At 39.3% G+C, this 27,464-nt stretch overlaps 1 protein-coding gene across 6 annotated transcripts in view; it reads left to right on the forward strand.

The window, feature by feature from the left end:
• Positions 1 to 27,464, forward strand: part of MSH4 (mutS homolog 4) — a 78,105-nt gene that overhangs the window by 36,009 nt on the left and 14,632 nt on the right. For all 6 annotated transcript variants that reach the window (XR_012086456.2, XR_012086455.2, XM_072997813.2 and 3 more), the window contains 8 exons: positions 4,037 to 4,209; positions 13,831 to 13,898; positions 15,669 to 15,743; positions 17,729 to 17,793; positions 19,003 to 19,172; positions 20,206 to 20,342; positions 25,379 to 25,482; positions 27,023 to 27,147. Coding sequence is in view for 4 of the 6 variants with exons in the window: in XM_072997813.2 (XP_072853914.2) it covers positions 4,037 to 4,209; positions 13,831 to 13,898; positions 15,669 to 15,743; positions 17,729 to 17,793; positions 19,003 to 19,172; positions 20,206 to 20,342; positions 25,379 to 25,482; positions 27,023 to 27,147 (917 nt within the window). In the remaining 2 variants the exon portion in view is untranslated. The remainder of the gene's footprint in view (positions 1 to 4,036; positions 4,210 to 13,830; positions 13,899 to 15,668; positions 15,744 to 17,728; positions 17,794 to 19,002; positions 19,173 to 20,205; positions 20,343 to 25,378; positions 25,483 to 27,022; positions 27,148 to 27,464) is intronic.

Raw genomic sequence — 27,464 nt, forward strand, 5'->3', positions numbered from 1 at the left:
TACTTGTCCTCCACTCTTCCTCAGTAGCATGTTGGACGCCTTCCGACCTGAGGGGCCCATCTTCCAGCGTCATATCTTTTAGCCTTTTGTTTCTGATCATGGGGCGTTCTTGGCAAAGATACTGGAGTGGCTTGCCATTTCCTACTCCAGGTGGATTGCGTTTAGTCGGAACTCTCCACTATGTCCTGTCCGTCTTGGGTGTCCCTGCACGGCATAGCCCATAGTTTCTCTGAGTTACTCAAGCCCCTTCGCCACGACAAGGCAGCAATCCATGAAGAAGCCTTCTGCGCTCCATAGCCAAAATCAGGCAGAGCGAAGCCAACGTGATCCTGATTGCCCCTCGATGGCCCAGACGGTCGTGGTTCACACTCCTCAAAACACTGAGCAGCGACTACTTCTGACTGCCGCTGGTCCTGCACCTGCTCTCACAACACCATGGCCAAACTCACCACCCAGACCTACGAACTCTCAATCTCACAGCCTGGAGAATCTCGCTTCAGTAAATGAGATCCTCATGCACGGAAGCCTTCCACAACTAAACTGTACTACAAGTGGTCTAGCTTCACAAAATTTGCTAAGCAACTCAACTTACCAACCTCGTCTACGAACCTCGACACTTCTACAGTTTCTATCCCACCTTTTTCATAATCATCTCTCTCAACACTGAAAGTCTACCTATTTGCAATTGTAGCTCACCAACCGCAAACCTCAAGACGCCTCCATGCTCTTCCGTTACCCAAAACTCAGTTTCTCCAAGGTATCACCAACATGCGCTCTCCTGCTCCTTCACCACCTCTACAGTGGTCCCTTTCTCTGGTACTGAACTGCCTTTCTCGCCTTCCATTTGAGCAACTGGCCACTACGTCTGAATACCTTATCTCACTGAAGACGCTGTTCCTCGTTGCTATTGCCTCCATGCGTAGAGCTTCGGAACTCGCGGCTTTGAGGACCGACCCTTTCTCCAGTTCCATCCTGATAAGGTTACCTTATTCCCAGACGTCTCATTCCTACTGAAGGTGGTGTCAACTTTCCATTTGTCACAGCCTGTTATTCTTCCCACATTCTTTCTGTCCCCCACAACAGACCTCAAGAGATCATTACACTCTCTAGACATAAAGAGGACCCTCTCCTTCTACCTCTCCAGGACTGCCTCTTTCCGAAAGTCCAAGAGACTCTTTGTATCTCTGCACCCCCCTCACAGGGGCTCCCATGTGTCTTCACAAACTATCTCCAGGTGGCTGGTTTCCACTATTAAGCTGGCATACCAAATTGACAAACGACCTTTATCTGATGGCGTCAAAGCTCATTCTACTAGAACCACTGCCACATCTGCAGCTTTCCTTCGTGGATTCCCCTCCCGGACATTTGCAGAGCTGCCACATGGTCCACGCCATCCACATTCGCCGCCCACTACAGACTAGACCTGAGGGCCAAAGCTGATGCCTCCTTTGGACGGGCTGTGCTGTCTTTGATCATGTCATGACATCCGTCTGCTTTTGAGGTAAGCTGGTTAATCACTCATTAGTGTGCATTCACAGAGGCCACGAAGAAAGAGAGGTTACCTACCTGTAACTCTGGTTCTTCAAGTGGTACTCTGTGAATTCACACTTCCCACCCATCCTCCCTTCTGTCTGTCACTCCTGCGTTAACTATGCACCGACAAACTACCTATAGAACTGAGGTGCCTAGAGGGCGGGCGGACTTCATGGAGGGGGGGGTTTCCTACATAAATTAGCATAACGCTCTAGAATATTCCAGAGATCTCTGCGCAGGTACAGAGTTAACCCGCTAGTGTGAATTCACAGAGTACCACTCGAAGAACCAGAGTTACAGGTAGATAACCTCTCTTTTTTTCCAAATATGCTTTTTTCATTCACTTCATGAATTTCCTAAAATGGGCAGTCCTGGGAAATATAATAATAGTTGCCTTCTTTGCTGTATGAAGTAGAAAGTACTGAATGTATTTTCTGTGCCCTGTGTGTTTGGGCTGTCCTGTAGAAAAATCTTGGCACTCCTAAGAGGTGCATTGCTGTCAATATTAATCTCTTCCTTTTCTTGTTCCCAGTATAGACACAACTGGTAAATAGTGCTATTAGGTTCAGTATACTATCAGTATAAATTCTTGAAAAGAGAAACCTCGTTTTTATTGATGAAGCATAATATTTTTGAGCAATTATATTTCTTGACAACAGCTATACAAATGATTAGTTCAACTTTGTCTCTATTATTTATTTATTTATTTATTTGATTTTTACCCCGCCCCTCTAGACCATGTCTACTCGGGGCGGCTTACAAAATAAAACAGAACAGTATAAAATATATATAAAATCATAAAATTACAATTACAATTTCAATTTAAAACAATTAATTTAAAGAGAGGATTACCAAGATGGAATAACCACGGTAGTTTCATTTGTAGCAATCTGAGTAAATTATTTTGTTTTCAGTGAGAAACAAAACTTTTTACTCTGAAAGAAACTTTTGATATATTTATATTCACAGATTAATAGGCAAGATGCATGACTTTGATCTTCAACAATGTTTTTGGATGTGCTGAAAGTGTTTTAATATATTATGTACTTTTTGCATAATAAAACCCTGAATTCTCTTTTGCATGAGTATTCCCCTTACGTGAAGAGCAGGATCAGAGCAGTTCTTTAAAAGCCACCAGTACTCTTTCCCAAGCCCTACAATCTGCTGCTGTACTGAGAATAATGTGAGGTGAAAGACACTATAGGCTCCAGACTTTCTTGTCACCTTTATTCTTTCCACATAGCGCACAACTCCCAGCTGAAAAGGATCAAAACAAGTGGAAGAAGCACATTGTGAAATGTTTTTAGGGCTGTTTCTATACTGTTAAGCTTTTGTTTCGTCTAATAGCTGAAAGTGTAATAAAGACAGAGGTTCCATGTGATGGCTGAAATCCTGTTGCTTAGCATAATATTCATAATGCTATAGTTCTCATGGGGAGGGACATGCATGCATGCACAAAACCAGTTTGTGCACATGAACCCACTGAGATTCATGGTAGAGTCTCTATTTTCCAGCTATAAATGGACTGAAAGTTATGAACAGGATTTTCACCACCATGTTTACTAGGGGCATTAATCTAAAATAGTTGGATCAATATCTAAGTAAATATGCATAGGATTAGGTTGTGAGTATGATACAATATGAGAGGGACATGGTGGCACTGCGGGTTAAACCACGGAAGCCTCTGTGCTGCAAGGTCAGAAGACCTGCAGTCGTAAGACCGAATCCACGCGATGGAGTGAGCCCCCATCGCTTGTCCCAGTTCCTCGCCAACCTAGCGGTTCGAAAGCATTCAAAATGCGAGTAGATAAATAAGTACCACCATGGTGGGAAGGTAACGGTGTTCTGTGTCTAGTTGTGCTGGCCATGTGACCATTGAAGATTGTCTTCAGACAAATGCTAGTTCTATGGGTTGGAAACGAAGATGAGCACCACCCCCTAGAGTCAGACACGACTGGACAAATTGTCAAGGGGAACCTTTACCTTTACCGTTATGATACAATATTATTCACCAGTGCCTTTTATGAGGCTCAAAATTCTTTTGTAATATATATTCATGAGTGAATCCATTCAAACAGATTTTTTCCAATCTTAATTAAAAGTTTCAAGTTTGTAAGACTGTTAAGTTTTATTATTTCCTGTTAATCGCTATTTATTTGGAAATATGAACACAAAAATGAGATATAAGCAATAATTTTACCTATCCAACTCCAATGGGAAAAGAAACAATGCATTATGAAATAGAAATAAATCGGGCCCATTGAAATGAATAGAGCTTTAAATGAATGGACAATAAAATGATTTGAATTGGGATGCCTTGACATAGGAGAGGAGTCTATATATCCCCAGTGGGAACTGCTTCACACCCTGTTCTCAATGTGGTGTCCAGCTTTTTAGTTTCTTAGTTGCAAAATTAGATTTGTTTGATCATATACACTGTTAAAATGGTTTGTATCAACTTTATTTTGTGAAATGATTTTTCCAATATGTACTGTCTTTAAAGGAATGGCCACACTCTTTTTGGAGTTCTAAATTATACTAAAACACCAGGGGGAAGCCGCCGACTTAGGTCTAATATTTTAGAGCCTCTGATAGATGCTGATAGCATTAACACTAGATTGGATTCTGTTCAAGAGCTACTTCAGGATGAGGAGCTTTTCTTTGGTCTTCAGTCAGGTAATCAAATATTACTTTATAAAAACCATAAAAGGTTTCCTGTAATAAATGATTGGTCAGAGTATATCATTTCTTTTTTCCAACAGATTTTTTAAATATCATTAATATCATTAATGTATCATTAGTTCAGCCTTAGTTTGTTGTTGTAGGTCAAATGCATGAATGCACTTCCGGAAGTTTGCTTGTTTTTTTACAATTAAACTGCAGGCATATGGATCACCAAATTTGAATGGAACAGGAAAAGTATTGGAGAAAATGGGTTTATGAGGTTTAATTCCTCCCAGTGTCATACCCCCCAAGCTAACCCTTGCTCAGTCCTACATGTGACTTTCCATTAATAAGTAAGCCCTGTTAAGTTCAATTAGGCTGACCCCTGGATAAATGAGCATAGGATTGCAGCATTAGTGTACAGTGGAAATTGGATAGTACAAGATACTGATTTTTCATTTGCAAATCTAATAGCTCTTCGTGGTCTTCTGTGTTTCACACATTGGATTCTGTACCTGCTCAGTTCAACATATGGAACATTCTGGAAATATTAAACCTACTTAGAAACTTCTCCCCATGCATGCTCTAATTGTCCCTTGAGATGTTTCCTCAAAATGGCAAGATTTCTCTGGAGCTTTCTGTTTTTCTCTAAAGATGCTATTTTTGAATAAGTTGCTGATTTACCTTATTTTCCACTTTCCACTTTGTTTTTCCCCCTATCTTTGCCCCTTTTCCCCTTTAAAAAAACTCATACCTTTATCCCTCACATTTTCCCCATCCCTTTTTCTCCAATAGTTTATGGCTTTTATATGCCTCTTTAAAAGGTGTTCAGGTAGTGAGGTTTGAATCTCAGAATAACATATTGCAAAGTTTCTCTTTGTAACTACAGTGGAACCTCGACCTACGAACGTCCTCACCTACGGACTTTTTGCCTTGTGGACTGCTCCAGCTGCAAAATTTAACTTTTGACTTGCAGCTGGAGCTTCCACTTACAAAAAGAAAAAGGCAGGGGAAAAGGGCGGGAAATTCAAATTGCTAACCATTTGTAGACAAAGAGGTTGCTTAGCTGTTCTGCCCCAACAATTAGGGAAAGGGAGGCTCCCAGGCTTCCCCTGCCGCCGCTGCTGTTGGGAGCTGAGCTGCACCAGGCGATCCCAGCCATGCTCGGTCTCCTGGACTTCCCCCACTGCTGCCGCCATTGCTGCTGGGAGCCGAGTAATTGTTTTTCTTCGGCCGGTTATGGATTAATCAGTTTTCAATGCATTCCTATGGGAAATGGAGCCTCGACATACGGACTTTTTGACCTGCAGCCACCGTTCCAATATGGATTAAGTCCGTAGGTCGAGGTTCTACTGTATTTATATTTCCTATGGGGATCTTTATGGAGGCTGAAAAGTAGTATATAAAACTAGCTATATATCTATAAGTAACATGCACAGAGAGACTTTAAGAAGAGGAACTTGATAATACAATAGACCAATTCTCTGTTTCATACATATACAGTGGCACCTCGACTTGAGAACGTCCCTACATACAAATGATTCGAGTTAAGAACGGCTCTGTTCACAAAAAGTTGCTTCGACTTGAGAAGGGAGCCTCGACTTAAAAACAAAACAACAACAACAACAACAACAAAACAACAATTTTCCTGCCCTTTTTTTTTTAACCTAAGTTCACCTTAGGTCAAAAGAAGAAGAAAAAATTTAAAAACCCGCCCCCTAGTGGTAGATATGGACTAACCAGCTTTGCATTAGTTCCTATGGCAACTAATGCTTTGACTTAAGAACCTAGCCTCAACTTAAGAATGAAAAACAGCAGATACGGATTAAATGGCTTTCAGTGCATTCCTATGGGAAATGGTGCTTCGACTTAAGAACATTTTGACTTAAGAATGCAGTGCCAATATGGATTAAGTTCTTAAGTCAAGGTACCACTGTACTAAAAGCAAAAAAAAGGAAGAAAAGTAGTTGCATCAATCATTTACTTACCTTAGGCGATGACTGCACTGACAATTGAGATAGTCAGGTTCATATTATTTTGTGCTTACTACACAGTGTCAATGCAAATCAATCCAGAGTCCCGCCTCCCTGAAAAAAAATCTACTTTTTTACATACAAATGAATTTGCATTGGTTCATGTGGTATGGTCGCTTGAGCAGAGGCAGAAAAATGTATGTAGGTGCGCTGATGTTTGTTTAATGGGATGGGAAGAGAGGGAGCAACGGGGCAGTTGTGGGGATAGCAGTTCCTCTGCACCAAGCACCTCTTGTCCCTAAATTCTATGCTTTGGATTTGCAAATACTGATTCTCCACCAAATGCCTTAAATTTCTATCCAGTACTTTCCCCCATCTTTTAAAAAATAGAATAGGTAGGTTTCTGTCTGAAGCTTTTTGAGCAAGTCCTTGTGTTAACGCAATCCTGGGGCAAAGTTAACATTTTTCTGTTTTGGTAACAGCATTCTTGCTTTGCAAAGTGAGAAGGTAACTTCTTTTTTAAAAAAATCATTAGATTTCATATAATGTGATTCAGAAGACAGTTCCAAATGTCTGGATAGGGTTAAAATAACAAATTAATGTCTGTTCGTAGAAGATGTCCATTTGTAATCCCCAATGGGTAGAAATCTGTGACCTTTAGTCAGGGAAAATCCCTAAAAAAGAGTGCTTTGTGACCAGTACAGGGACCAGCACCTGTGAATTCTGAAGCCATTTACTGCCTCATATGAACAAAATCCAAAACCAATTCAGACCTGTTAGCTATGCCAGCCCCAATGTTGTAGTATGGCAGGGAACTGGAAAAGCAATAATCTGCCTTTCTGAAAAACCCAGGAAACCACCACCCAACTTTTGCCTTGGCTACTGTAAGCCAGCAGGCTGATAATGAGGTAGTAGATCTCTTTTGCCTCTCCTGAGACCCCACCATCTCCAATTAAGATTGTGGCCTCTGTGAATCCACACAAATGGGTATTACTGTGCCTGTGCAGAACTCCTCAGAATATTCTAGAGCTTAAAAACATGTGATTAGTAGGACGTTCCCCATGGCACACATGCTCCGCCTACCCTGATACCTCAGTTCCTTTTAGCTGCTGCTGTTCAGACTCCTTTGCGACTACTAGAGCAATTTCTTGACTTATCTCATGGATTTCTCTGCTCTTACGGACTGTTTCATGTTTACGATTCTTGGATCATCGGACTTCATCTGTTTTTCATTTACAGATGTTTCCCTGTGAGTTATCTTTTCATTTTGTCTTTCCCCACGTACCTTCCCACATTTTTATGGCCTCTTCAGGCCCATTCAAGCATTGTGCGACGTGCCAATAAAATTCCATTCACTGATGGCCACAACTGCTGCTTGTTGTCTCAGTGAGAGACACTAGACTCACCCCTGTCCCAATTGTAAGAAGCTAACAAACCGTTTCTCAAGCTCCAGTTACAACCACAGTGGTGCCTCGCTTGACGAGGATAATCCGTTCCAGCAAAATCGCTGTAGAACGAAATCACCATCAAGCAAAAGTAAAAAGCCAATTGAAATACACTAAAATCCGGTTAATGCGTTCCAATGGGAGAAATACCTCAGCGTCCAGCGAAGATCCTCCATAGGGCGGCCATTTTCCGGTGCCTGTAATGCGAGGAATCCACCCTAAAACTCAGCGGGGAGCCATTTTGCACAGCGGACGGCCATTTTGAAAACCCGACGATCAGCTGTTTTGATCAACGTTAAGTGCAAAAATCGGTTCCCAAGGCAGGGAACCGATCATCGTCAAATGAAAAAAAAACCATTCAATCATCGTTTTGCGATCGCAATAGCAATTGCAAAAAACTAGTTGTCAAGGGATTTCCTCATTTAACGAGATAATCGTCAAGCGGAGCACCACTGTACTTTGATCATATCTGTGGGAAGAGTAAATAAATATGAGTACAGAATATAACAGGCTAAGATTTTAGCACTGTAACACAATTAATTATTCAGTCAGGATTATATTTTGGATATTGTGTCATGGTAAACACTTCCCTATGTGTTTTGTTTTGTATGTGTTGTCTGTCTGTTTGTTATATAATAAAATATAAGTTTTTTTAAAAAGAAAAATCTTTGAGACCTTCCAGTCCCGCAATGAAACCTATTTTTCCCCGTCCCTTGTTCTGAGCTCTCTGTTCAGTCGACTCCAACTATTTCTTCTCCGAAGACTTCATCTAAGGCGTCCAGGCCAAAGACTTCTTTGGCACTGACATTGACCTCAGTGTCGAAGGCGCCTTCGGTCTCTACTATGGATCATACCCCGAAGAAGAAGAAGGATGGAGGTAAACAAAAGAAGACTGAACGGGTGTCTAAGTCTATTCAGCCCCGTGAACCTCCAGCTGTTCACATTTCCCTCCCGTCCCAGATCTTGGAGGAGTTGTCAAGGGACATCCTGGACTCGGATTTCCATTCGGAGGCTGGAGAGTCAGGACCGCCTCCACAGGCTCAAGCTTCGATATCGATACTGACCTTGTTCCCATGTCATGGCTGTCTGAGGTTGATGTCATCTCTAGCCCGGTCTTGGCTCATTCTAGCCCCATTTTGATCGGGCGGGCAACAGTAACTCAGAGGCATCGGTTCCTCAATCTTCGTGGAAGTGATCGGCAGAACATTGCCACATCTCTCCAGCTCGACAACATTCACAGTATAGAGAAGTGATTCTTGTTCCTCGTCAATCCCGACACCATTCGGTGTCGGAATATGGTGAACCCCTCTATGCAGAGTTGGATCGGCATACCTATCGGCATTGATATTGCCTGGACAAGCTCGACCCTTGTTACATTAAGGATTATTACAGACCACCTAAACACGTCCATTACGCTTACGCCTCTCCCAACTCTTCTCAATCACCTTCATCACCTCCTCTTTAGCGTCGACATCGACAGTATTACCATTTGACCCAGTACCGCCGATACCAAGGAAGTATGCTTCTAAACATAGCTTGCCTCAGTCTGATGTCCTTTGAGAACCAGTTCAATCGAAACGTCCACACACGTCATTGGTACCAGCGGCTTCGGTATTGCACTCGAGTGCTCCTATCCCCAGGTCCATCTCATCATGCCATGCTACTACTTCGGTGTTGACTCCTCAGATTTCGACTTCTGCACTTCGAGCTCATCATTGTTCTCCCTCACTGCCTTTCTAGAGGTTTGTCAGTCTTGATGGTCTCTGAGCACGCTCCTCCTTCTGAAGCTTCCAGGGAGTCTCCATCAATCTTACCAGCTCCTGATTCGGATGTTGCAGATGTTCATCCTCTATCCCCATTTGAGGACTTTATGTCTTGCTCCCAACTCATCCTTCAGATCGCCAAGTCATTGGAGCTCAATATTGAGCAACCTTCTCCTCCTAAACAGGACCTGTCTTTGATGACATAAATCAAGATAAATCCCCTCAGTTGAGTCTGGCATTCATTCCATCTATGTTGGACCTTATTAAAGAATCATGAGACAAACCATCTACATCCCTACAAATTTCTAGATGTGTTGAGAACCGCTACTGCACACACGGAACAGACATGGTGTTCCTCATTAAACATCATTCTCTCAACTCCATTATAGTGCAGTCCAATCAGTGCCGCACCAGTAACCAATCAACAGTCACTCCTACCAACAGGGAAAGTAGAAAGCTGGACATACTAGGTTGTCGTCTGTATTCTCTTGCCTCCTTCATCATGAGGGTCTCAAACTCCCAGGCTGCAATGGGGGCTTATCACAGGCAACTGTGGAACAAGATCCTTCCAGTTCTTCAGTCTGCTTCTGAGGAGACTAGAGCCAGTGCCCTCAATACCCACCTGGAGGCCACTACTCTGACTAAATAGCAACGTTTAGCATCCCACCATATGGTTGACACTGCTTCATAATCCTTAGCTTCTGCCATTGCCCTCAGATGACATGCATGAGTGCATTCAGCGGGGATCACTGACGACGCTAGGTCCCGCATTGAGGACCTTCCTTTTGATGGCGTTGGCCTTTTCTATGATAAGACAGATGAGGTGATGGATAACTTACACAAAATTTGCAAGACCGCCCGTTCTTACTCAGATACCAAGTAACCAGTGGCTTAGGCCTTTTACTTTCCAACAAGCATACCAGCAGCCCTATAAACCATCCAGCTCTGGCTCCTGACAGATCCAGTTTTCCTCAGTCTTCTGCTGCTCCTCCTCCTTTCCAGTCCCAGGCTCCAGCCCAGCATAGACAAGCTTTCCGTCGTCCTGCAAGGAAAAATAAACAATATCTTTGACTTAATTTATCGGAATCTGATTACTGACTGTCCCTATCATCTCCAGCTAGCCCCTTTTCTCGACAAATGGTCCATTGTCACCAAGGACACTTGGGTGCTCGCTATCATACATTACGGTTACCTGTTAGAGTTCACAGAACTTTGTCTTCTTGGTTGTCTCAAACATACGATTTACTCACCTGCTCTGGAGGACAAAATACAAGCACACTATACAAAATACAAGCACACTATGCAAAGAGTACCTTCCCAAGATGTTCAAAATGGTTTTTATTCTTGTTATTTCACCGTCCCCAAATGAGGTGGGGGTCTTCATCCTATCCTAGACCTGCGACTCCTCAATACCTATATTCATCCCAGGCATTTTTGCATGGTCACCCTCAAATCTTTCTCCAGGTGACTGGTTTGTAGTCATAGATCTCCAGGACATGTACTTCCATATTTCCATCCATGAACATCACTTCAAATATCTCCAGTTTCTTTTCAGAGGCACAGCCTATGGGTTCTGTGCCCTCCCCTTCGGGCTTTTCACCACGCCAAGAACTTTCACAAAGTGTCTGGCCCCTGTGGGTGCTTACTTTCATCTACACAATTTCATGGTTTTTCCGTATATAGATGATTAGTTGATAGTGGCAGTGTCATACGGCACAGCCCAAAGGGACTCCATCTTTGTTCTTCATACTCTGGCAGATCTCGACCTGCAAGTTTTTTTTTATTATTATATGGTCATAGACCCAAAAATACAAAGATAAAAATATATAAGATATACAGAATAAGTAAATCATTAGAACATATGAGCAGTATAAAACTGGAGTCATGTGGTTGTCTTAATATAACATTTTACGAATTCTTACAACTGAGAATAAAAACTTAGCCACCGACTGCAAGTCAATTTCAAGAAATCCCATCTCAAACCATTGCAAACAATGGATTACATCAGGGCGCACCTCGATTCGATCAAGGCCAGAGTTTTTCTTCCTCTTGAAAGGATGCGCAAGTTGAGGTGAGCCATCCGCCCCTTCCAACATTAAGCCACAGTCACCGCTCACCATGCGCAACACCTTCTAGGTCTGATGGTTTCAACTGCATCTGTGCTTCAAAATACAAGGTTCAAAATGTGTTCCTTACAGGCTTCGTACTTGTTCCAGTTTAACCCTCTCTTAGACCATCCTTCCAAACATCTGCTGGTTACCCCAGAGTTAGCTTGTCAACTTACCTGGTGGACCTTTGTCCCTCATCTCCTGGTAGGCTGCTGTCAATGTATTTGCCAATCAGACCAACGCAAAATGCAGCAAGTTTTGCTCTTGGACAGGAAGAGGCGTGAACTCTCTTGGCAACGCCTTCGTGGTGGACTGAGGCAATCTCCTTCTCTTTCTACTTATATTGCAAGACAAGTGGCCAAATTCTGTGCTGCAGCAATGGTTATTCGTAAACAGATGTTTGGGTAGGTGATTTTAGTTGGACAATATAATGTTTTTAATATAACACTGCCTGAGGTTTTACCTATACTAAGGATAAATTATGTTATTATTTGGAAAGAAGGAGTTGTTTTATCATGTTTTAATGGAATTTTATTACCCTGCCCGACTTTACGAAACAATAATTATATGTATCTATTTTATATTGATTTGGTTTTACTGGTCTTTGACCATAATAAAGTATACTACTACTCTATCTCTTCCCTCCCATTCCTCTCATCCAAAGGACAATTGTCAAGCTCCGTCAGCTGCGAGCCAATGCCATCTTAATAGCCCCATGGTGGCCTCACCAACCATGGTTCATCCCTGTCAGATCCATGGCCTCTGGGTTCGTTACCTCTCCAGCCGTCCCTTCTGACTCAGGACAGAGGCCGGATTTGTCATCCCGACCTGGAATCTGTGCACCTCACAGCATAGAGAATCCCCCCCATCGTAGCGGAGGTGCTGGATAAGGCCAGGAAGCCTCCTACTAAATTGTTATATTCTTACAAATAGGATAGTTTCTCTAAATTTGTTGAATCAAGGAGCCTACCTGTGGTTCCCGTTTCACTAGAGATCCTCCTCAAGTTCCTTCATTATCTGTTTGATCGAGATTTGGTCTATTCTATGTTAAAGGTTTATATTTCCGCAATAGTCTCTTATCAACCTGTGGGATCTGAGACTTCTCGTTTATTTTCTCACCCAACCCTAAAGAAGTTTCTTAGAGGTTTGCGGAACATTCATCCACCTGTACGACCTCCACTCCCTCAGTGGTCTCTCCAGGTTGTTCTCCATGCTCTTGGTCGCCCTCCATTTGAGCCCATGCCTCTGCGCATCTCAAACTTCTCTCTCTCAAGACTATGTTTCTTGTGGCTATAACTTCCGCACATCGAGCAAGCGAGCTGGCTGCCCTTCAATCTGATACTCCTTATATTCAGTTTTTTTCAGACAAAGTTGTCTTATACCCTGACATGTCCTTTCTTCCCAAAGTGATTTCAAGTTTTCATATTAATCAACCTCTTATTTTCCTGATGTTGTTTCCATCTCCTTCTTCTGATGTTGAATGCATGCTCCATTCCCTCAATGTTCATCGCGCTTTAGCATTTTATATTTCCAGGACTAAGGATTTCGGCACTTCTCCTGAACTCTTTGTGTCCTTCCTTGGCCCATGTAAGGGTTCTCCTGCCTTTTCACAGACGGTCTCAAGATGGATTGTCACTACATTACGTTGGCTTATGAATTGGCAGGCAAGACTCCACCAGATGTGCTAAAGGCACACTCTACGAGAGCTGTGGCCACCTCTACAGCCTGGTTTCTTGGCATTGAGGTCCCTGACATCTGTCTAGCAGCCACATAGTCTACACCCTGGACTTTTGTGACACATTGCAGTCTAGACGTCAAGGCCAAGAAAGAAGCAAGTTTTGGCAGAGCTGTGCTGACTTCATTGTTAGCGTGACAGCCCTCCTTCTGGTAAGTTAGCTTGCTAGTCACCCATTTGTGTGCATTCACAGAGGCCACGAAGAAGGACAGGTTACTTACCTGTAACCATAGTTTTTTGAGGGTCCTCTGTGAACCCACACATCCCGCCCATCCTCCTCTCTGTCCATCACTTGCTGTCTTGAGCTTTGTTATAGTCAGAGCCTTGACAGCAGCGGACATTTCAGAACTGAGGTATTACAGGTGGGCGGAGCATGCGTGCCACAGGGGAACATCCTACTAATCACATGTTTTTAAGCTCTAGAATATTCTGAGGAGTCCTGCGCAGGCGCAGTCTAACCCATTTGTGTGGATTCTCAGAGGACCACTCAAAGAACTATGGTTACAGGTAAGTAACCTCTCTTTCTGCCGGTTCCACTTATAGTAATAAGATTACATCCCAGATTTAATTCAGTTGTGAATTGAGGTGAAATACTGTATTCTTTTTCAGTTATTTCAAGATTCCTGGACACTGAACAATTACTCTCTGTATTAGTTCAAATTCCAAAGCAAGATACGGTAGGTTTATTTTTTGAACAATAAAGAATAGCTGCTATTTATGTGTACCCACCATCACTATTCATATCTGTATTTATTGTGGGAAATTTTGTATATGTGTGTGTATGCATGTTTATTTGTGTGCTTAAATTACAAATGAAAGCACTGTGCCTTTTGCCATTTACCTTTGTTAACTACAGTATGAATAAAATGTAAATCAGGTGTCCCCAACCCCCGGTCTGTGACCTGGCAGCAGTCCGCAGCCTATCCAGGACCGGGCCATGGACACAGATCTCCTAACCCCCCTGTGAGCACCCCCCACGAGTGAGTGTGTTCCACCCCTGTGAGCGTGACATGAGTGCAACGTGTGCATGCACACGAGCTGCTTCCCCTGTGAGCGCAACATGTATCCAAGCGAGCTCTGCCCCCTGCAGGCACACCCCCAACTGATCCATGGTTGGGAAAAGGTTGGGGACTATTGATCTAAATCAGTGGTTCTTAACCTTTGTTACTCAGATGCTTTTGAACTGCAACTCCCAGAAACCCCAGTCAGCACAGCTGGTGGTGAAGGCTTCTGGGAGTTGCAGTCCAAAACTCCTGAGTAACCCAAGGTTAAGAACCAGTGATCTAAATGATGCCCAAAAATTGGCAGATATTATTATTAAACATATAGCGAGTTCAGCTATGGCTTTATTCTTCGTTCATTTACTGGAGTCTTAAAGACCTTAGATTTTTCTTTTCTTTTAACTCATTTAAAAATGTTTTCAGCTTCTTTTTTGCCATTTTGGTTATAATAATCCACTATACCTTGCTTTTTTAACTCTCTTTATCTGATCATCCTCTGAGAAGCAAGCATGGAGGACTAGTGGCCTTGTTTTTCCCCTTTTTTCTTCTGACTAACTATAAATAGTAACTGTAAACAGAGATACTGTTTTAACTATGCATACAGAGTGATTTTTACCATGGAAAGAGCTAGATTTTGTGAAAAGGCAGGGAGAGGATGATTAGACTGGGCTGATCTCCATATGTTTCTGTGGGTTTTTGTTTTTTTGTTTTTTTGCATTGTGCTGTGCTAACCATATTCCTACTAGACACCTTTTTATCATGTAGCAATATTGTTTCTGAAATTAACCTTTTAAATGTAGCAATTATTAGTGATTATCTGTGGTGAAACAGTTCTTTCAATTTACAAATGAATATACTTGTATTTAACCACAGAGTGCCCTAAGTATACAGATTTCTCTTACTTTGGGGTGGCTCTGTTTTGCATGAAGAGAGAAAAACAACATGCTTGATTTTTCCCTGTGCAGTGGCTTGTTGTGCATGCAGTTGTGCAAGCGGAAAGCCCCAGTATATTGAGTGGAGAGATTTCCAGCTTGTGTAACTGCAAGCCAGAAATCAGAGTAGCAAGCGTGGAGTAATCTAGCAACAGAGCTGCTGTCCTTCATATTTGCAAACAGGATTCTGGCTAGAATGTTGCACAGACATTCAACTGTAATGGTCTAGTGGCCATATACTCATGGAAAATATGTTGGAGGTAAGGGAATGATAATGAGTCAGTAGTAGCAAGCTAGAAACAACTGGCATAAGCAGCTTCAATAAGGAAAATGAAAATAAGTTAGATAACAGTTCTAATACATCATTTAGATATGATGCACACAGAGGAGATATAGGTGAAAACTGAGACACATGCAGCAATGATAGTAAGCACAAATGTATATAGGCCACATTATGCTAGAACAACAGTAGAGCGATAATAAAGTGTGCCCTCTTTCTCTGCTTTCTAAACAGGTTAATGCATCTGAGTCAAAAATAACAAATTTAATTTATTTGAAGCATACCCTGGAACTTGTGGAACCTTTGAAGGTATCAGATACTGAAGCTGTATGTATTATAATTATGTTCAGTTCCTAGGGATCTGAGATCAGGGAGTCTTGCCCTTAGTCTCTGTCACTATTTTTTTATGAGAGCAGAGCAAATTTCTTGCCTGCTAAAGACTGCACTTCAGTGCCACCATTGCAAAACAACAGAGATGAAAATACACATGTGAGTTTACAGAAGGTTTTGCTTAGTTTTGTACTTGTTAAAGCTACTTCCTGCTCATTTTTTTTCATCTGAATGACTGTTTTCTCCTTTCCTGCTCATCTCCAGAGATCTGTCTCTGGCCATTTTTAGGCTGTGGATACTTCTGTGGCACATCGGCTATAAAAAGACAGCCAGAGCACAAGTGGATAAGGACTAGGAGCAGGCTAGAGCTCACCATAGAGTCCACCCCTTGCAGTATATGGCTCCTTCATCATTTCATATGTGCAAAGCAATCCAACAGAACAATATTAGGTAGTGAGGTTTTTACATCTTTGCCCAGTAATTTATACATGGTGCCATCAGAGTCTTTTTGAGACTTGGTTACTCTTTATAGTACAATCCCACATAAATCTATTCACAGATTAGTCCCAATGAGTTCAAAATAGCTTACTTCCAAATAAGTATATAAGGCCCTGGTCACACAAGAGAAATGTTCTCTAGTTCTCTCCCAGTTAGTTCATTAGGTTTTTTCCTGGTCACACGATGCACAGTCAAGAGTGAAACATTTTCCCAGCCAGGGGTATAAGTGGGGAACATTTCCCCCGGGCTGGGAAAGTTGTGTTATTTTGTACCTCTGTTGTACTGGTGCATTCCTTACTGCGATTGTCTGTATGCAATTCTTTACAGAATCAAAGCCAGGAAGATGGTTACCATTTTTATCCTGTGCATGTTTTTTTTTAAATCCTAATGGGTACATTGATAGGTTGGTAAAAGTATGTCATTGGGGGAGGGGAGATCTCCAATGTTGCTGCACTATTTTCATTTTTTTCATAGCCTGTGGATAGGCATCAGCTGCCATTCTTACTGCCAAGCGTATTCTGTAGACAGTGGTCTATTGTTCACTGTATGCAATGTGACTTTGCAGGAACTGCCAGTGCAATAGAGTACACCATCCCGAACAGAAACCCCTTCCTGATATATAGATGTATCAATAAACATATATTTTAAATATATATATAAATCAAGGGGTTAAATTGCCCCTTGAAGCAGAAGCAGAAATAAACCAGTACCATGTTATAGCTAACCATAACAATTCAAATAGGGGGAAAGAAATGGGTCATCCTAAAAGTTATTGGGACATTTGCCCTAGTATATAAACCACATGATCATTAATCAGTACAACAAAGGTATTGGAAGTTTCAGAGTACAGTGGTGCCCCGCATGACGACGATAATCCGTTCTGTTAAAATCGCTGTACAGCGAAATCGTTGTCATGCGGAAAAAACCCCATTGGAATGCATTGAAAACCGGTTAATGCATTTCAATGGGGAAATAACTCGTTGTCCAGCGAAGATCGGCCATAGAGAATCGCTGATCAGCTGTTTAAAATCACTATCTTCCGAAGCTTCTGTCTGGAAAACAGCCATTTTGTGAAGGAAAGGAGGCCATTTTGCGGAGCCGGAAAAATCATCGTTTTGTGAACAAACAGTTCGCGAAGCAGGGACCTAATCAACGTAAAGCGGATTTCCCCCATAGGAACCATTGTTTTGTGATCGCAATAGTGATCACAAAAAAAGTCATCGTCAAACGATTTTGTCGTTTACTGAGGTAAGCGTCTAGCGGGGCACCACTGTAACTAGAGAACAGTTCCCTCATGATTAGGGCATAACATTCCTATCACTTACCTAGGAGTAAGCCCTTTCTGAAATCAGTAGGTTTTATTTCTCAGTAGATATGTATATGGTTGTGTTGGAAAGGAAAGGTGTAGAACCCAGTATCAATTGTGTATGTTTGAATATTTGAACTTTTTATGTTGGTTTTAACAGGATACTTTGAAAAGCTATAAGACACCATTGTTAAAGGCTTACTATAGTTCTCTGGAAGACAGCAGGTACTGTATAATCAACATCCCCCACCTTGAATGTTTTGACATTGTTTGACATTATGCCTTGTGTTCCCTCTGTTTTTAAAGGTTGATTTCACTTGATTAAATAACTGAACTAACAATTGTTTTGAGTTTCATTTTATCAGTTGGTATTACAATGATATTGAATGCATTTACAAATAGGGCTATGGCCTAGATCCAAAATAATGTTAATGGTATGACAGTCCCTGCTAGTGCAGTTGTTCTGCACTGCATATTCCACAATGATTGTGGAAGCAATGGTTTGAGAGTTTATGCTGGCATTTGCTTGCACAGTTTTTACAAGATACTGTAGTATCCAATACAGAAAAACTGTGTTGGATACTATCTTGAAAATGTACAACTACAAGTGCCATGGGCCTTGAACTAGTGCTATATTCAGTGCAGTCCTATGCAATTGATACATTCAATTAAAATAGCAAATAGTAAATTGTAATCATTTATAACATTTGTCAACATACTTATCGGATAGTACTGTAAGTAATAAAATGACTTTTATTATACAGTAATATAGGTTTTGTGACTTTAAAAAAACTGTTTACTTGGATCTAAACCAAAGAAACATAAATATAAGTACCAGAAAGTAAGTTAATTGATTTCTATGAAGTTGGGATTACAACATAATTCATGTAGAGGATTTCTGAGCAGTCTTTATGATAATATTGAGAAACACATTGGCTGCTTAATTGTACTGACAGTTGTTTGCCATGCAATATACTTTTGGATAGAGTGTTTTAACTGAGATTTTAAGAATATCCAGTGGATGATAATTTTGAATTTGGGACTCATGTTTTTTATTATACGTGTATAACATCAAATTGCTTCCAATGTAGGGTGACTTCAGTAGAATGAGGTATGTGAAATGTGCAAGGAATGATTTATCATTTCTACCCCTCATAACTGCATGGGGATTTGAACCCAGGTCTCCTCAGTTCCAGGCTGACATGCTGTCTGCTACACTAAATTGCATAATAAAGAAAATACGATGGGTCATTGATGCATTAAGCAGCCTGTACAGTATTCTAATCCAGTATGTTCCCATAGCCCAGTGGGAATTTGAACCCTGGTGTCCTAGTCCTAGTCTGATACTCTGTGCCATATTGGCTCTACCATGTGAGCATTACAACATGTGTAAATATAATGTAGTTATAAAATCTAATACGTAATTTTTTCTAGATTTGGAATCATACTTGAAAAGATTAAAACTGTCATTAATGATGATACAAGATATACCAAAGGGTGTTTGAATATGAGAACTCAAAAGTGCTATGCGGTGAAGCCTAATATCAATGAATTTCTTGACATTGCACGGAGAACATATACTGAGATTGTTGATGATATAGCAGGTACTTAGCTGTTTATGTACCTAACTTTGAGAACCTAAATCCAATTTAATACTGCTAGCATGAAAATTCTTGTGATTCAGGTGCCCTCAGTTACCCTGTTGTGCAGCTACAGTGGTGCCTCGCAAGACAATTTTAATTCCTTCCGCGAAAATCGTCGTCTTGTGAAAAAATCGCCTTGCGAGGTTCCCTATGCATCAGTCTCAAAAAAAAAAAAGTCTTGCGAAGCATCGGTCTAAAAAAAAAAGTCTTGCAAAGCACGGCCATAGAAAAAAATGTCTTGCGAGGCACCATAGTGATTGCACAAAACAATCGTCTTGCGCTTCTTCAGCCCGCGAGGCAATTGTCAAGCAAGGCACCATTGTACCTTGTGCAACAAAACTGGTAACTGAAAATGTAAACCATTGCTGCAGTGGGTTTTGTGTTACTGCTACAACATTGCTGTATAGAGCAGTAGTCCTCAACCTTTTCCCAACCGTGGACTGGTTGGGGGGGTGTGGCGCGCCCGCAGGGGGGCGGAGCTCACGTGCATGCGTACGCTGTGCTCACAGGTGGAACGGGCTCATGCGCTTGCACGCGACCTGTGTTTGTGGTCCAGTCCTGGATAGGCCACAGACTGCTGCCGGGTCACGGACTGGGGGTTGGGGACCTCTAGTATAGAGGAAAATGTATAGATTCACTTTGTGATGCACATTATATAGTGCTGTATATTCTTGGGTTTACTGCATGGAGTAGTTTCGTTACTATTTGGATAGGCTGTCTTAATCTCTAAGTTGTTTTTTTCTGCAACAAGAGGAGAGGCTTTAATAACTGATTTTGTTTTGTTTTAATTTCATTTTTGACTGAAGGAAAAATATTAAAATAAATTCAACAAACGTTTATTAGCTTATTTTCCTGATATCTCTTTTGCCTTCAATCAATTCTGTAGTAAAAATGTCAAGACTTTTACTATATCAATTACAGATTTTATTGACCATATAATATAGTTGATCTTGTGATATTAGAAAATATGTCTGTTTTATATCTTGCTATTAAGGAATGATAGCACAGCTTGCAGAAAAGTATAACCTTCCTTTGAAAACAAGTTTTAGTTCAGCTCGAGGATTTTTTATTCAGATGAATGCTGAATGTGCCGCAATTCACAGTGGTCAGCTTCCTTCAGAATTTACCAAGGTACATATTTTGGAGATGTTGACTCTCAAATATATTGCAGCTAATTAATTGAATTTAAATTTTGGAAGTGTAGCTCTTCTTTGCTTAAATTTATGCCTATGAAGGCTTAGCCAGCTTCACTGTAGCTTCTTCTGTAGCAGCTTCACTGTAGATCAGTGGTCCTCAACCTTGGGCCTCCAGATGTTCTTGGACTACCCCTCCCAGAATCCTTCACCACCACCTCTGCTGCCCAGGATTTCTGGGAGTTGAAGTCCAAGAACATCTGGAGGCCCAAGGTTGGGGACCACTGCTGTAGATGACATTAAGTAATCATTGTGGTAACGTGGCAATGGTTCTTTTTTTAATTTTTTTTAAATTTCCAAAACAAATACAAGAATACAAAATACTTACTAATACAATCTAAAACACAGTGCACCCCCATACCCACAGAAATACTTATACAGTGGTGCCTCGCTTTACGATTGCCCCGCATTACGACAAAACCACTTAATGACAATCTTTTTGCGATTGCAATTGTGATCGCAAAACGATGGTCTGAATGGGGGAATTTCGCTTTGTGATGATCGGTTCCCTGCTTCAGGAACGGATTCTTCGTAAAACTACTTTTTTTGAACAGCTGATCAGCTGTTTCAAAATGGCCACCGGGTGACTAAAAATGGCTCCCCGCTGTGTTTAGGGACGGATTCCTCGCTATACAGGCAGCAAAAATGGCTGCCGCATGGAGGATCTTCGCTGGACAGTGAGTATTTACCCCATTAGAACGTATTGGATGGGTTTCAATGCGTTTCAATGGGGTTTTTTCCCGCTTTACGATGTTTTCGCTTAACAGCTATTTTCATGGAATGGATTTTTATCATTAAGCGAGGCACCACTGTATTACAAACCTCCTTTCCAAAATTGTATTGATTGTTGCTAAGAGGCTTTCCCCTTGCTAAATCTATCCCAAATAGCATAAAAAATATTGAAACTTTCCCATCTTTTCATCTTAAGTTCAGTAATCAATTTATCATTTTACACAATGGCCCATACTTCATTATATCAATCTTCTAATTTAATACTGTACCATTTTTATCTTTCCAGAATCTAGCTATTAATATTCTAGCACTTGTCATAAAATTGGAAATCAATTCCTTTGAGCAATAATCAAGTTCTATCTCATCAAAAATTGACAAGAAAACAATTTTAGAATTCAGTTCGATATCTTTTCCAAATACATCACATATTTCCTTAAAAATCAGTTTCCATTTACACTCCCACCACATATGATAATATGTGCCAATTTCCTCATCACATTTCCAACAGGCTTTAGAATAATCTGAATTTATTATATTCAACTTCACCGGAGTCATATATCACCTTAAACTAATTTTTTAAAAATTAATTCCTTTATTCTTACTGACATTAATCTTAAAAACTCTCATCTTCCAAATTTTTGTCCAATCCACTGTTTTAATTTCCGTTTTTAAATCATTTTCCCAAATTGATTTCAAACCTTCTGTTTCTGTATCTTTTACCTCTTGTTCCAAAATTAGGTTATAAATTCTACTTACTACTCCCTTCCTGAAGGCATCTTTCTGCATTTATTTCTAAGGATTCCATATCCCACCAAATTAACCTTCCTTTGTTATATATAATATCACCAATAAATCTTAGCTGAATCTCTATATAATATTTTTTTATATTAGGAATACCTAAACCTCCATTTTTGAGCCTTATACCAATATCTTTTATTTATTCTTGATTTTTTAACCTTGATTACAAAATCCATTAATTAATCCCTGCCAATACTTAAAATCTTCTTCTAATTGTACTGGGAGCATCCCAAATAAAAAACTAATTTGGGTAATATTTTTCATTTTGATCATAGCGATTCTCCCAAACCATGATAGTTTCAATTTAGAGTATTCCTGCAGTTTATCTTTAATATCATTTTTTAATGTGTTAAAATTTTGCTTATTTAATTTTTGAGTCACTTTAACTATATTTATACCTAAATATTTAATATAATTACACATTTTAAAACCATATTTATTTATAAATGTTTCTTGTTCACATTTATTGTAATTAAACATCATTGTTTGTGTTTTTTGCCAGTTAATAGTTAATCCTGTTATTTCCCCATAGTTTTTAAAATAATTTTTAATTTTATCCATACTTTCTCATGGGTGTTTAATAGTTAATTATGAATCACCAGCAAATAAATTAATCTTACTTGTATCATTTTTACCTAATCCTTTAATTAATTCATCATCTCTTATTGCATTAGCTAATAATTCTATAATCATACAAAACAATATTGGTGAAAGTGGACAGCCTTGTCTTGTACCTCGGCCTAGAAAAAATCCGCTCTGTTAAACCATCATTAACTATTAGTTCTGAAGTATTATCTGAATATAATTGATCTATAAACCCAATACATTTTCTACCAAATCCCCAGCCCTTTATAAGCAGCTTTAATGTTGGCCATTCCACACAATCAAAGGCCTTAACTATGTCTACTGATAAAACAGTTGCCTTTGTTTTTTTCCTTTTCTACCTCATATATAATGTTCAAAACTCACCTAATTAATTATCCATTTGTCTTCTCTTTATAGAGCAACATTGATCCTCTTTAATATAATTTGCTATAAATTTATTTAATCTATTTGCTAAAATAGCAGTAAATTTTAGCATCTTGATTTATTAGAGATATAGGTCTATAAGATCCCAGACCTGTTAGATCTTCGTTGGGTTTTGGAATAAGAATTGTTAATGAGTGTTTCCAAGAAGGTGGCATTGTCTCTCCTTCCAATATTTTATTATAAAACATTTTTAGCTTCGGTATCAAAATGGAACAAAGATGTTTATAATATTCTGGACCCAATCCATCAGGGCCTGGTGTTTTACCATTTCTCAGTTCATTAATGACTTCAGCAATTTCTTTTTCTTTAATCTCTTCTTCTAATATTCTTTTATCACATTCTAGTAATTTAATTTTTAAATTCTCATTTATATAATTTTCTATATTCTCTTTCAGTTCTTTGTTTCCTTTATATAATTTCTGATAAAATTCTAGAAAAATCTTACATTTATCTTCCAATCTCTTGCCTGTTCTATCTTTAATTACAATTGTGTTTTTTAATCTTCTATTTTTGCACATTCTAGCTAATAATTTTGAGTTTTTATTGCTAAATTCAAAAATAATCCTCTTTATACATATCAAATCACTCTGAATTTTCTCTATCTCTAAGTTTTCTAGTTCCTTTCTCTTTGCCTGAAATTCTCCCAATATCCTTCTATCTCTTTCTAAAAAAACCTTGCTTTCCAAAATTCTCAATTCTCCTTCCAGTTTTTTCACATTTATCTCCTTAATTTTTTTTCAGTTTACAGGATTCCCTTATTGTTATTCCTCTTGAAATTGATTTCGTGTCCCACAACAAGCATAATTTCGTACCTCCTGCTTCATTTATTTTCCATAATTCTAACCATTCTTTCTTTATCTTTTCTATTACCTCTGGGTACTGGAAAATGCACAAAGATTCTTCTTTGGTACAGTAAGAAATGTTTTTTGAGTAGGGATTGGGTAATACAGGGTATTCTTCTACAAGGCAGTAATGAAGCTATATGTTCTGAACTAAATGTATAGTTTAATGAATCCATGTTCAAGAGGATAAGTTAGAGTGGAACAGGTACACACTGATGTCAGAAATGGAAATTTTGGTGGGATTAGCTGGGGAAAAAAGATACCAAAGGAAAATATATCAATTTTTAGATATATTTTAGAGAATATCATAGTAGGCAAGAAGCGTTTGAATTTAGACTTTTTAAACTGTGAGCAGCAGAACTGTGGCAACAAACTGGCCACTGACATTCAGGTTGAAAAGAGGAATCTCATTCTTCACTTGACATTTTCAACCTTGGTTGTAAGAGGTTTTATGTAGTCTGTTTCTTGTGACGGGCTCAAGGAAAGATTTGGTGCCAAGAAGTTGTATTTTGTACAAAATGCAAAGTTTTTATGCGCAGTACAAGTGTTTTCCAAAGAACAACATCTCTGTGCAGAAAACAGAGTATTTGCTAATATCACTGCTGATAAAAAAAGAGCCAGTTTGTTTTCACTTATATAGGAGTGAATCAGTCTCACAGCAGTTGCCTGTTTTTTTCACCGAGGTGCTGAGACACCCATTTTATTGAGAACAAGAATATTTTATTGAGAACAAGAATAACCACCCAGAGTAGACACGTTCTAGATGGGCAGTACATAAATAAATAAATAAATAAATAAATAAATAAATAAATAAATAAATAAATAAATAAATAAATAAATTGTGAGCATTTATTCCATCCTCAGTTGAGAATCAGAAAAAAGATAATTGATATTGTTTTTATTGTTAAAGCTATGAAATTCTGAGGTAATTGTAGGATATTTAAAACATAAGAGTATTTATCATTAATAGATGACCATTTTCTAATATTTGTGGGACTAGTGCAGCTACACTTAAGGAATCATTTTTGCCTGTTCAGAACACTCTTTGGAACATTCTCCTGCTTCTCTTTAAATGCTTTTGGCAGCAGAGGACATCTCCTGAGTGTAATACACATGCCCTGAAGACAGACTCTTCACGTGCCATTTTCATTTTTGACTGAGTAGCATGAAGGCATAGGAATACGTTAATAAGCTCATTTTGTTTTGTCTGTTTTTTACTTGTCCTTTCCCCTTTTTAAAATTCATTTTATGCATCAATCTGGACATAGCTGCACTACTGGTATTCCATGCTTTCCTTGATAAAGGATGGGGCATCTTTTTTCTTGTCAATTTGTAGAATAGTATTGGCCTGACCTGAACAGAAGCTGTTGGCACGAGGTTTTGCCCACGGACTTTTTGGTCACTTCCCCATCATGAATGGGGAATAGTATTATCACTACATAGTAATATTTTCTGTTTTGATATTTTGTAAAGTTTTTTCTCATGCTTGCAATCACTCTTGCAATTTTCTGAAATAAATTTTATTTGTGCTTCTATAGTATATTTTAATGTTTGGTTTTAATTTCCCTTACAGATCACTAAAATGAAAAACGTATATAGCTTTACATCACCAGATTTAATGAAAATGAATGAAAGATGTCAGGAGTCCTTGAGAGAAATTTATCACATGACTTACTTGTAAGAACATTTCCCAAATATGTTAATTCTTCACTGTATAGAAGGAACAATTAATTTTAATGACAAAGACTTGTGGATTTTTGGATCAAGCTTCTTACTCGAAGCAAGTTTTGAGATTTCTTACTGCTACTTCTATTTCGGGTGCTGTCATCTTTATGCTTATTATTTCTCTCTTGATAACTAGACACAAAATGGCTGCTGAATATAAACAAATAATGCAATATCTGTTACACACGGTTGATCTGGTCTTTTCCAGAAAACACTATGATCTCTCAACAGCACCATATATCAAAGAAATCAGTTATTGCCCACAGTTCAACTTTGAAATTAAGAATCACCTTAAAATGACCCTTTTTCATCTTGGTATCACTTGTTTGTGAGATAGATAAGTTAAATGTGAGGATCAGGAAAGAGATATTGGGCCTGAATCCCAAATCAGCCTGCGCTTACTAACAAATATCTGTAAAATACCTGAAGGGAAAACTGAACCTATGTCCACATGACAGTGGAAGCCCTGTTGTGTTATGTTCCAGAGATACTGCTTGTGAATATGCATAATAATTATTGATACAAGCACTGTCAATAGTTGATCTAATATTCTTCTAGAGCTATGAAATTTGAACAGCCACCCCACACAATGTGGCTATGAATTCCATAAATTAATAACACATTCTGTATTCTGAATTTGCTGCTAGGCATTTTTAAGGCCTATGTTCTTGAAGGAGAACAGTTTTCCTCTAGTCACATTTTCTACACTGTACATGGTTATATAAATCTCCGTCACTTCTCTCTGTACTTCTCTCTCTCTCTTTTTTTAAATAAAAAACTCCCAAGTACTTCAGCCTCTCCTTGTAAGGAAGATATTCTGATTTCTTCATCATTTTGGCCGTCATTTTCTTTTTTAATTCCACAATATTTTTTGAAGTTGGGCCAAACTTATTATCCCAGATCTCACCACACAGTGGTTTAATATAAAGTCATAACTATACTGACAGTTTTATGTTCAGCCCCTTTCTTAATACAGTGGGGTCTCTACTTAAGAACGTCCAAACTTAAGAACAATCCAACTTAAGAACAGCTCCATTTGCTAAATTTTGCTTCTACTTGAGAACAGAAATCCAAGAAATTCATTCTCACACTGATAAAGATGCTCAACTAGATAGATCTCAATAGGGAATTTCTCCCCCTCTCTTCTGGTTTATCCATCCCAGCACCAGCCAACAAGCCTAATTTTCAAAGGGAATGAAACCATCATCCCTTTATTTTCCAGTTTCTTTACAGGTTCCTAGAATCAGATTTTAATAATGGTAACTAAAATTCAGTACCAATGCATCCTTTTCAAAAAACCCATCTCAAAATATTCTATAATTTTAATTAATTTGTTTAAAGTGAGTAATTTTGCATACATAGTATATTTAATAAAAATAGTTTGATAATGCATATGATAGTTTACACAGTTATCAAGGAATGAAGTTCTTACCAATTTCTTTTGTAAATTTCTTTGAATAGTAAAATATACTCTGATGCTATGTGTTTGCAGGATAGTATGTAAACTACTAAGTGAAATCTACGAACATATTCATTGCCTGTACAAACTTTCTGACACTGTGTCCATGCTGGATATGTTGCAGTCATTTGCCCATGCTTGCACACTTTCTGACTATGGTAAGTAACCTTCAAAAATCTTTGATTTAAAAAATCTTTACTAAAGTATGAGCAGTTTACCCCTCCAACTGTAAATCAGTGAATACCACCTAACCTTATTTAACAGCCCAATTAAAGTATGCCTGCATCAGCATGCGAATTCTTAAGAGTCAAACTAGATGTTAAATAAAATTTGCATTCCCTGCAATTACCCCATTTTTACCCACCTACAACAATCACCCCCGTTGTGAGACTGGCCAGTCAGACTTGCAAATCAAGCCCAAGTTTATCTTCTGCTAAGCAGTCCCAAAGCAAAGTTCACTGGCAGGAAGGATACA

This window comes from Pogona vitticeps, chromosome 4 (genome assembly GCF_051106095.1).
Source record: "Pogona vitticeps strain Pit_001003342236 chromosome 4, PviZW2.1, whole genome shotgun sequence".
Lineage (NCBI taxonomy): Eukaryota > Metazoa > Chordata > Lepidosauria > Squamata > Agamidae > Pogona > Pogona vitticeps.